The sequence below is a fragment of the Myxocyprinus asiaticus genome, chromosome 1, assembly GCF_019703515.2.
Source record: "Myxocyprinus asiaticus isolate MX2 ecotype Aquarium Trade chromosome 1, UBuf_Myxa_2, whole genome shotgun sequence".
In the NCBI taxonomy this organism is placed as follows: Eukaryota; Metazoa; Chordata; class Actinopteri; order Cypriniformes; family Catostomidae; genus Myxocyprinus; species Myxocyprinus asiaticus.
In genome coordinates, this window is record NC_059344.1 from 21,871,634 (window position 1) to 21,884,106 (window position 12,473).

Here is a 12,473-nt window from a genome sequence, read left to right on the forward strand (position 1 = left end):
ATGCCTTCCTACTACTGTATATAGTATGCCAAAAGCAGTATGTCGCTGGAGTGGTACTGCAGGCTATGTCTGAATATGAACAATAGGTCTATTCATAAAAGAGTAGAAGAGAAATACTTGGATGATCAACTGCATCTGCCAAGATTATGAAGCGCGCATCCACTGGACACTTTACTGGGACCAAGTGATGCCAAAAAGTGACTGGGAACTGAAAAGACGTCAGATGCAAAACAGTGAATTTAAAGGTGCACTAAAGGCACAAGTTTTTGCTAATTAGCAAAGTTTTGCACATATAAAGAGATTAATAGAATTTTTGAGAAATATGTTAAATGATGTACACTCACAATAGATATGACTCCAGTCATATCAGAAACCTAATAAAAGCTGTTTAATTTTACACGGAGCGGGTCACTCCCTCATGGGCGCAGCCATGTTGATGGCACATGACAACCTGTGTTACTACCACTAATAATGACAATAATAATAACATGATTACTTTATATAGTGCTTTTAGTCAATGCTCAAACAAAAGTACATGTAAACAAAACAAGCAAACCAAAAAATAAAACAACAAACACAATACACTTACAACAGAGCCGAACCAACAGTATAGTCCAGAGTGATGGTATGTATTGATAAACAGGAGGGTGATCCACTAGACAGTCAGAGCAGAATGAGTGCAAGTGGAAAGATAAAATGTCCAAACAAGAGGTTCCTGCTGGAGTCATGAAAGAAACCGCTACAACCTGAAGCTCTCACAGATAAGCAGCGCAACATCAAACACCAAGCACAAGCATAAGATGGTGTTCAACCAGGACAGAGAGCTCGCGAGTCACGGCTGCACAGTCACAGTCCAGCACGCAACAATGTGTGAATTCGTTTGGGTTATGAATTATGTATTATGAGACAAATAAAACAAAGACTCAAAAGTAACAAAACAGAAGATAAACAAACATATTTGGTGTAAATTGGCAGCACTTAGTAAACAAACTTCCAGTATCCAGGAGGATGGGTGTCAGTATAGAGTCCAAAACCACAAGTACTACTAAGACAGACGGGACGAGTAAGAGTCAGCTAAAATCTTACTTTGTGCACCTTTAAAAAAAACCGCAAAGAATCACGAGTCAGACAGCTCTTTTTAACTGTTCCTTGTGCTTGTTTATATATTAAAAAAGCATCCTATTACCAAAGTTGTTGTTACCATGATCCCCTCCTTAGACCCAGCCATGCTGGGAATGTATTCATTTTACCAAAGTCTTTCTAGCAAGTCAGTCCACTGGTGGCCATCTTTGGAATGCTCCAGGGAGGGTATTTGCAGTCATGACAGTGCAGTTCCTATCTATTTTAATACGGAAACACTAAAATCACTAAAACAGTTGGTCGAGATTACGATCAAAGAACATATTTCAAATCAGCAGTAAAATCTCACAACGCTGGTATCATAAATTTGTGATAATGAATTTGACAGTTTAAGAGCGATTTGAACCATTTCACAGGGTAACATGGTTGCCCATGTTAACGTGAGACATTGGTTTGAATGGGAACTGGCGATCACACTTGTCAGAGCAATAAATAGCATGTTGATCATTTTTTTTTATTTGCAACACTAAAGCATCATATGCTGATATGTGTCAATAATATACTTTCAATTGCTTTTATTCCTTTATAATAAATAGTGGCTTTACAACTAATAGTTTGAGTAACTTTCTCTGAAAAAGTGAATTAATAATTATAGATGGGAAACTGGTCCAGTGGTAAGTCATACTGGCAGTAAACATAGTGGCACTGGTTCAAAACCTGATAAATGAGGACAAATTTTAATCTTTGCTGCAGATTATAATGAATTTTTAACAGGTCTATTGAAAACAATTTTGTAAATCACATACACAGACACAATTATATTGTTTTAAATAAATTAATAAAAATTGCAACTGAATCTAACAGCCAGTGATTACAGTATACTCTACTGAATTTTCTGAGAATGGTTGAATTACTGAGAGAAAAAACGTGAACTATATTTAAGTTAACAGGCTTTTTAAAATTGTCAAATAATTTTAAGATTGAAAATCTTAAGATTTTGCCAAACAAACAAAATCATTGTTTCTGAAGAACTTTCTTGTGCTTTCTCAGAGTACCATTTATTCATAAAAATTGGTCCATTTGGCCTTTGTACTTGTTCTCCACCAAACATATTGCACTGTTCTGAAAGATCATCTTTTGGCAGTGTCATGGGTAGTTAAACATAAGACATTGTCATGCACAGAACCTTTGAAAAGTAAAAGATGCTATTATAACAATTTGTAACATGGGGGCCTGGGTAGCTCAGAGATTATTGATGCTGACTACCACCCCTGGAGTTGTGAGTTCGAATCCAGGGTGTGCTGAGTGACTCCAGCCAGGTCTCCTAAGCAACCAAATTGACCCAGTTGCTAGGGAGGGTAGAGTCATATGGGGTAACCTCCTCGTGGTCACAATTAGGGTTTCTCGACTCTCAATGGGGCACGTGGTAAGTTTTGCATGGATCGCGGAGAGTAGCATGAGCCTCTACATGCTGTGAGTCTCCACGGTGTCATGCACAGCGAGCCACGTGATAAGATGCGCAGATTGGCGGTCTCAGAAGTGGAGGCAACTTGAGGGACTTGTCCTCCACCACCCGGATTGAGGTGAGTAACCGTGCCACCACAAGGACCTACTAAGTAGTGGCCATTCCAAATTGGTAAAAAAAAGGGGATAAAATCAGAAGGAAAAACAATTGTAACGTGAGCGCTGGCTGACTGAAGACAGGACAAGACTAAGATGAAGCGAAGAACCCAAGTGCAGTTTATTTACAAGTGCAATAAATCCAAAAAACATGAATCCAAAGAAAAACAAAACAAACCACAACATAAACTAGACTAGAGTATGACATGACTTGACAAACAACAATACTCAAAGCACTATACCAAACATAAGCGCTTAAATACAAGGACATGGACAAACACATGACAATGACAACCAATAACTAGGGATGCACCGATCCGATACGTGGATCTGTATCGGCTCCAATACTGAAGCTTTTAGACGGATCGGGTATCGGTCCGACGAGCCCGATCCAAATCAGATATTGTGTGTTAGTCATGTTCGTTACTGTCAAGCTCCAAAAATGACATAAAAGAACCATAAAAACACAATTAAAGTAGTTCATAAGACTCGTGCATTTTATTCAAAGCCACTTGAAGAGGTGCGATAGCTCTGTGAATCACAAAACTCTGTGTATAATAAATAAATATATAGTATGTGCAGTGCCAGTGCGTTAGTGAATGGTGCTGCTCTGTTGACACAAACTCACGCACAGGCTGGTGATGCACTCACGGCTATTTTTAGCCTTCGCAGCGGTGCGCAATATTTGAGCGCAACTCAAGAACAGCATCTCAGATGTAGATGCTCAATAGTTCGGTTCACTTATAATATGCGTTTAGAACAGCACTGGAGGTGCATTTTACCAGAATATGAATAAGAAGCGAATTAAACTACTGAGAACTTGCCTACAAACAGACACATACAGGACTTCCTGGAGAATTCAGAATGTCAAAATAAAAACCCGAGGGTTTAAAAAGTGCACGATTTAAATATATTACTGTTGTATTTAAAATTAAAAGTTAATAATAATAATAATATTAATAACAATTTATTATTATTATTATTGTCATCATTAGTATTTGTTTACAATTTATAACAATATTTAAGTTGAATGGGTTCCAAAAAATAACTGTGTGAATAAAAACTGAGCTGATGTCTTACAGCTACATTGAACAAAAAATAAATCTGAATCCTTTAAAGTCGAGATGCAAGTTGAAACATTTTTGGGGAAAAAAGGCAAAAATAAAACACTGGTTTCTTTTCTACTGAAGACTTGAAGACTGGAATTACTGTTCATTTTGCTGCTACATCATCCAGTATACTGGTTAATAATAAAGTGTTTCTTAATAAGCTATACATTTATATTGAAATAATAGAGGTTTGTGTTTCTTTACATATTAAAGAGTACTCCCAATTAGTTCCACACAATAATGTAAAGATATTCTAAACTGATTATGCAAAAAGACAACACTGGTATCGGCTTGGGATCAGTATCAGCCGATACTGGGCTTTCCGATATCGGAATCAGAATAGAAAAATTGGTATCGGTGCATCCCTACCAATAACGAGACTAAACTGATAACAAGACTACTAAAACATGAACCAATTAAAAGACAAGACTGATAACAAGTTAACAAGACAATAATCCAATAAGAACAAGATACATGAACATGAGGGGAACAGGATATCACATGACTACACAAGGAAGTGAACTAATTTCAAAATAAAAGACCTGAAAACATGAACATGAATCTAAACCTGAAACAATACACAAATATGTTACACAATTTAAATAAAAGTACAGGTACTCACAGGAAATTAAACCCAGGTCTGTATGCATGGTTAAGACCAACAGACCTTCTATGTGAACAATAATAACTGATTTATCAAGCTATTGATTTTTTTTTTATATAAATAAAAGTGATTTAAGAGTATAGGCCTATTATTGACACATATAAGCCTATGATGCTTTAGTGTTGCAAATAAAAGCCTTCCACATTCGATTTACTATGACAAGTGTAATCGCCAGTTGCCATTCAAACCAATGTCCAATGTTAACATGGGCAATCATGTTACCCTGTGAAACCATGTTAAAATCGCTCTTAAACTGTCAAATTCATTGGAACAGACACTGATCATACAAAGCAGATTAATAATGATACCAAAAATTATCATGTGTAAAATGCCTTTTCTTGGCTCCTTGGCAGTTCACATCGAACGAATCTGCTGAAAATGTAAGTAAAATTATTCACATGCACATCCCCAGTTAACATGATCCCTAGTTGATCCATAACACCGGCATTTCTTTCATCTGTTCTTCAAAATGTAATCAGGTGTGTTTCCTTAAGCACGCATCTTTGTGTCTAGCGGCATTTCTATTCGACAGTGCTGGGAAAATATGTGAGAAATTACCCGCCTCTGTGCATGAATACCCTGGCTGTTAGATTATAAATATTGCAGGGGCGCGACATGCAGTTTACGCCAACCATCAGTTTGATAAGCCTTATTACAGCTAAACTATTTATTAAAGCAGTGCCAGACAGAATCTGCAGAATGACTTCTGAAAAATACGCTCCACAACACCTCTCAAATTAACTTTTGTATTATGCATAATAACAGGAACATTGTTCACAGCAGAGGATTTTGACGTATGACAGTGAACAAACGGCACTTTGATGTAGCAGAGGAGCATTAAAGGACTAAACGTAAAGAATTAAAGAGACAAAACTTCTCAGAGAGAAAACCTGTTAGTGTGGAACTCTGCACAAATATAGCTTTCCATATCTATTAATCACTGTAGCATTAAGATAAACATAAACATGTATTTTGTTCATCAGGGAGACGATTTTAAAATCATTTGACTCAAGAATCGCGATTTGTAACAGAATAAAAAAAGGATGCAAAATCGGACGTGGCACTCTAAAATTGCTCTTCTTGCTTGAGCGGCCAGTCCAGGCAATAGACCTTATTCATGCTAGTGCCATCTTTGCGGCTGTAAGGGATAGACTTATGGGTCAATGACGTGACGGAAGTTTTTTGTGTCCATATGGTTTAGATAAATTAAAGTGTTAAAATTTGAAAAGTACAAAATTACATGCATACATTCTTTTATTGAGGACCTAGTCTAAAAGTTCTGGTTTTAATCAATTTTGAGAGAATATTTGGGGGATGATGGCAAAAACATCAGTGTGGTGTAACCGTAAAAACTTTGTACCAAATAATTAAACTTGCTTAAAAAAGGTGACATTCTCAATAAAACACCCTATCAACTAGTTTGGCATAATCTTACATCTATTTAATAGTAAATAAAAGTAATGGAACACAATTGATCTGAAAATTACACTTAATTTAGGGGATCCTGTCAGTCAAGTCAATTTCCTGAAGCGTCAAGTTGGTGTAACCACCATTTAAGGAGCCATTTTGTTATGTGCAAGAAGACCATGTGACAGGAAATGATATCACAGAGAAAGACCCCTGATGACCCTAACTGCTGCATAAAAAGTTTAGTAACTCTCTTTGAAATATTCTAGATAATTTGATATGTTTAGGGTATGGTCAGGTATGCTTGTGTCAAATGTCAAATGGTATGACTCCAATAAAACATTGATCATCATAATTTTAAAAATGAGTAGGCTATTTAGTTTAAAAAACTATGCTTGAAATATTCACACCAAGGCCATGTGCTTGTGTCCATGGTAATGCCTGTCAAATTAGATTTTAAATTGAAATGTCAAATGGTGTAACCAGTTACACCATTTGACTCCTATTACAAGCCTGTCTGTTAGAGGCCAATTTTGACAAATATCAGTAGTTTATGATGCTGATTAAAGTAAATATTAAACATAATTTACATAATGTAATATTTAAGTAAATACTACTTTGACACCTCCTGTTGAACATGAACAGCAGCTTTAAAATACCTCAAACTCCAACAATTCAGTGATAGGAGAAACGTTACTCAAAGATAAAAATGTAAATCTATAAAATACAATTCATTGAATTTCTGCAATTTCACAATTAATACAATATAATAGAGGGCAATTCCATGCAAAGGTCACCCTTACCATGGAAAAAAAAAGTTTTGTGCACACCTGGCCTCATCAACCTGACCTCCTATTCTATTATGAGTCTGATGTGCTGCACATTTTCTCTGAGCCAGAACCTTTGAACTCATGTCATTCAAAACTAACGATGAAGGACTGGAAACATTTCAAAACACAGGCACGTCCCTAATCACACATGATTATCACACATGATTCTCTCCCTCTCTCTCTCTCACACACACACTCACAATTTTTGAAAACATGTTTTTATTCTGATTTATTATTGTCAGATGCAGTAGCGGTTCTAGCTTGTATGGCGCCCTGGGCGAAACCCGTTTCAACATGGCCCCAAAGTTGTTGCCCATGCCTAAATCCACCACTGGTCAGATATTTTTCCTTCATTGAAATAAAATAAAACACTAAGTTTACTTCACCTTGTTGACTGTCATGCTTGATTTTCAGTGTCAATTTCTTCAACAAACAATGGCCTTTGACTGTAGAAGCAATATGGTCAGGTGGTGTAACTGGTTTGTGTCAATTGGCATAACCAGTATTTTTCATAGAAATATGATAATATACAGGAAAATATATATGGAATAAAATGTACTCTTCTACTGCAGTGTAATGATGTTTATTTTTTATTTTTACATAATTTGTCAAAGATTTAGAAAACAGAGGTGCTTTCAGCATATGTCCCCCTCAATATTGCAAAAACACATACAATTAAAATGTAGAGAATCCTAATAAAATCTATTTTCATATTTTAAAATGATGTAATTATTTTGATTAGTACACTTACTTACACTCTAGATGGATAAAATGAGTTATATTTCTCATTCTTTTGTGGTTAATGCTGCCTTCATGTGCTATCGAAATTATCGTTATTACGAGTTTCCCACTCGGAAGTTGCACATGAATGACCCCAAGTCATAATTACGACTGGGAAACTCATAGATCATTTTGATACCCCAGTTTCCGAGACAGGAGTCGTCGTAAACTTTCAACATGGCAGAGGAGAGTACGGTTTCTGTAGTCAATGACAGCTTTTATTTATTTTCCTAAATACAGCTAATTGTTAGCACTCGCCGTTTCGGTCATATTCATATATCAGCAACCATTCTACGCATGTTGTACATTTTTACACTGTGAAAATAGCTTGTATTTGACCAAAATTCCATCATCATCAGCAAGCTAACAGAGTAATATGTATTATGGTGACAAAATAAAAGTTACTCAAGAAATATGTATGAATGAATCTGGCGTCGCCCATATTTCCTGTTCTTTCTGACACTTCAGAACTAGGAAGTAGGATCATTCCGCACATGAAGGCAGCATTAAGGCCCAAACATACTATACGCAAGTACGTGAACGCAGATGCACCTTGCTACACAAGCTCGATTTCTCACGTCGTTGCGTTGTGAAATGTGTCAGCGCTCAATTCATAACACAATGCAAGTATGGGCTGTATTCTCAGCGTTGCCGCAAGGGGCGCTAGAGCGGATTTTCTTTTTTCAATCAACAACTGTCATGGCGGACTCGGGCAGCAATTTGAGTTAAATCTTTTCGAAAAAATATACGACTTTTTGTCCCCAGTCCATTCTAACGAACTTGTTTTTTCTCCAAGTGTCTCCCCACTCCTCAACTATCGCCTCATCTACCACATCCGGACTGCATCCGAAAACGTAGGCAGCTGACTTGTTGCCTAACAGTTAATGGCTTAACTGACAGCTGTTTTGAATGAATGGATCTCTTAAGTAAACTGGTCTCCGAACAGTTTGAAAAGCACATTATTTTAATTCTACCTCCGTATACAGCCTCTGAAGGCAGCAATGTCCTGGTTTCGGATGCAGCACCGGTTTTGTAGTCATGCCTAAAAAAAAAAAAAAATCAATTGCCCTCTTGTGGTCTGAGGTTTATAACCACCAGAGCAACGCAAGAGCGCATGTAATGTATGTACAATGGGACCATGCGTTGGCTAAGCGCTTGTGTCTGCGTTTGCATACTTGAGTGAATTATGTTTGGCCTTTACAGTCAATGGACTGTGCTGCAGTTTAAAGTGTTTTTGGATCGTTCCGCAGACAAAATATGTCAAAGAACATTCAGTATACAAAGAAATACAGACAACATGAGCTTTATACCACTGAAGAGACTGCAAGTCAATCCATCACAGCGTTTGTTTTGATTTGTTAATCTTTGCAGTTCCGTTTGTGGTGCAGAAATTATACACTTCAGCTGTAACATTATATTTCGAGTTTTCAGCTTACAATTACGAGTGCGACGAAGAAGTGAATGATTTTTAACAAGTGGGAAATTCGCAAAAAAAATAAAAAAAAAAAAGAAAAGAAAAAGAAATGACGTGAATGCACTATTGGGCACATTGCAGTTCAACTCAATGAATCTCTCTTTTTCTGTTTGTAACTCGCAGCAAATCTTGCGGCACTCGCGTGAGAACGCCACGAAAGTGATCTTCCTCATCACTGACGGCTACTCCAACGGCGGAGACCCGCGGCCCGTGGCGGCGGCGCTGAGGCAGAGAGGCGTGGAGATCTTCACGCTGGGCATCTGGCAGGGGAACATCCGTGAGATACACGATATGGCCTCACACCCGAAAGATCAACACTGCTACCTGGTGCACAACTTCGCTGAGTTTGAAGCGCTGGCTCGACATGCTCTCCATGAAGGTACTAATATATATATATATATAAAACGTTATCAATTAAACATTACTAAAATTTACAAAGGTAACCATAGTTTCTGCTAAGTAATATATTAATATAGTTGTAAATGTACATAATATAAATAAATATAGCCTAGTATGCATATCCTATAGTTACAGTAAATGTTACTATTATAAAATCATGATACTTATGTTTCTTTTATTTAGTCAGCGGCAGTGTTGTATAAAGTATCCATTTTTCATACTTGAGTAAAAGTTACCTTCATGGAAACTGACTCAGGTAAAATTAAAGTAGCTCACGAGAAAACGTCTTAAGTAAAAATATTAAACTAACTGATATTAAATTTACTTAAGTATCAAAAGTACATGTAAATTGCATAAATTACAGAACAGTTCATTAATCCCATGGCAACTAATTTGATTGGTGATGCTCATCATTTACTCACCCTCATGCCATCCCAAATGTGTTTGACTTTCATCTGCAGAACACATGCAAAGATTTTAAGAAGAATATTTCAGCTCTATAGGTCATTTCAGTGCAAGTGAATGGTGGCCAGACATTTCAAGCTACAAATAGCACATTAAGGGAGCATAAAGTTATCCAAACTACTACAGTGGTTAAACATGTCGTCTGAAGCGATTCAGTTGGTTTTGGGTGAGAACAAACCAAATTGTAATTCATTTTCACTGAATATCTTGCCATTACAATCTCTAGGCATGATCAGGATTTCAAGCTTGATTTCACTTTCTAGTGCTTGACACATGCGCAGAGCCTTAGATGGCACTGTAGGAGGTGTAATCGAGCTTGAAATCCTGATCGCCAAGGAGACTGCTAATGTCAAGATTTATAGTCGAAAAAGGAGTTATATTTTGGTCTATTCTCATCCAAAACCAATTGGATCTGTTCAGAAGACACTGGTTGAAACCACTGGAGTCTTATGGATTACTCTTATGCTACATTTATGTGCTTTTTTGAGCTTCAAAAGGTCTGGCCACCATTCACTTACATTGAACTGACCTACATAACAGTGATATTCTTCTGAAAATCTTTTTTTGTTTGTGTTCTGCAGAAACAAAATGAAAATCATACACATCTTGGATCAAATGAGGGGGAAAACATTATGAGAGAATTTTCATTTTTAAACAAACTATCCCTTTAATGGCACATTCAAATCACATCAGAATGATCATATTTATGGGATGTGTAAATGAACACAACAGTCCATAAAAATTGGAACATTGAAGGGGGGAGTTGAGTCATATTAGAGACCAGAACAGAGACTTGTGGGGGTGGGCTCTTTTCATTTGGGCCAATAAGCAACCACCCAGAACACCCCTGCAACTACTTAGCAATGTGCTGAAACAGTTAATACAACTTACAAACAGCATAGCAACAACCTGACAACCACCTAGAACACCCTGTAAACTGCAGAGCAATGTGCAAAAAACACAGAAAACAACTTAGCAACAGCATAGTAACATAGCAACCATCCAGAAAACCCTAGTAAGCACATACTGTAGCATAAATGTGCTACAAAGTAAATATAACACTTTAGCGACCACCAGAAAACTAGTTTTAGGCAAAGACCATTCATCCATCTTCATAAAATATCAAATTAAATATTGTTGGACATTTTCATGAGCGCTGGTAATTATTCATACACATAATATCTTGTTTAAATGTAATTGACTTTTATATGAACAGGAAAGGCGGGACACTGATCGCGCACAACTTCATTATTTAACAGCTTTCATAATGTTTAAGCCTAAACTTAGTCAAATTAGTCAAAAAAAAAAAGAAAAATGTACTTAAATGAGCAGTTTCTTGTCTTCCCCAGTGGAGACAAGAGGCAATAGAACACCTAATCTGGCGTGCGATTCGCTTGTGATTTTGATTCAGATTCGTGATTCACAAAACAAATCATTCAGACCGCTTTTTGAATCTTTTTGTTCAGTTCAAAGGAAATTTAAAAGATTCGACTCTTTCGATTCTTTTAACGAATGACACTTCACTATCGCCGATCTGCATGCATTTTTACACGTACAGCTGCTATTCTTTTTGCTGTGATCAGTCGCAAAAGTAACACAAGGGTCTGGAGAAATGAATCGGAGTAAAAGTATCAATTTTCTCTTCAAAATGTAGTGAAGTGAAAAGTCCAAAAAATATTTATACTCAAAAGTAGAAAAATGTAAAAACTCTACTTAAGTTCAGTAACTAAGTATTTGTACTTAGTTACTATACACCTCTGGTCAGCGGTGGCTAATACCAAATTTCCACGTCGTTTTATTGTACTAACAATTATAGGAACTTTGGTGGTAACTATGATTATGGTGAAGTGTTGTAAAGGGAAATTAAAATGAGGTGTGATGGCCAGTTCAGCAAATTTTTTGCTGAACCTGACAAACGAGCCCATGTTAATCCCAGTTTTTACAGAAAATTAGTACTAAATGTATCTGTTACAAAGGAGGCGCAAATGTAGCGGCCACTGCTGGATGCGTCAAATTGTGCACGAGACTGAGAAATGTGCACGTCATTAGCAGTTGCGCTCTGTGAGTGAAGAGTGTTTTGAGAAGTTGCAGCTCTGTGTTTATGATGTTTATTTATAACTGTGCATGTCCATTCGAGAAAAGTGAGTTCAATTGTTCCCTTTTCGCTTAAGTTTGATTAGAATAATTGAGTATTTTGTTCATAAATTTAATCGAGATATATGCCGAGTCATGCACACTCCCGTATCGGTTACAGACAATTAATAGCATTGTGAAATGATGATTTAAGTTATTTCTGTGTGATTTATATGTTATGGTAATACGGAAACTGATATTCCATTATTTGTTTTATACGCATTCATATTTAGAGGAATGGTGATTTATAATTTATAACTTTCCTGTTCATGTTGTTTATATGGAGCCAGGCATGATGTTAAAATTAAGTCTATAAATAAGGTTTCTTTATACATGTAACATCTATTATTGTTTGTTTATTTGCAGCCACACACATATATACTCCTAAAACCCACTATATACATCAATATAAGCTGAGCTGCAACCACTATGTCCAACTCTGTGTCTGAACTATGCCAATGTGACATCACTGCAGTCTAATGTATGTCTGTGCTGTTAAACAAACAATTCAG

At 36.6% G+C, this 12,473-nt stretch overlaps 1 protein-coding gene across 1 annotated transcript in view; it reads left to right on the plus strand.

Annotated features, from left to right (window-relative positions):
* LOC127429123 (sushi, von Willebrand factor type A, EGF and pentraxin domain-containing protein 1-like) overlaps positions 1–12,473 on the plus strand; it is a 162,113-nt gene that overhangs the window by 36,885 nt on the left and 112,755 nt on the right. The window contains exon 2 of the mRNA XM_051677987.1: positions 9,088–9,343. Within this exon, the coding sequence (XP_051533947.1) occupies positions 9,088–9,343 (256 nt within the window). The remainder of the gene's footprint in view (positions 1–9,087; positions 9,344–12,473) is intronic.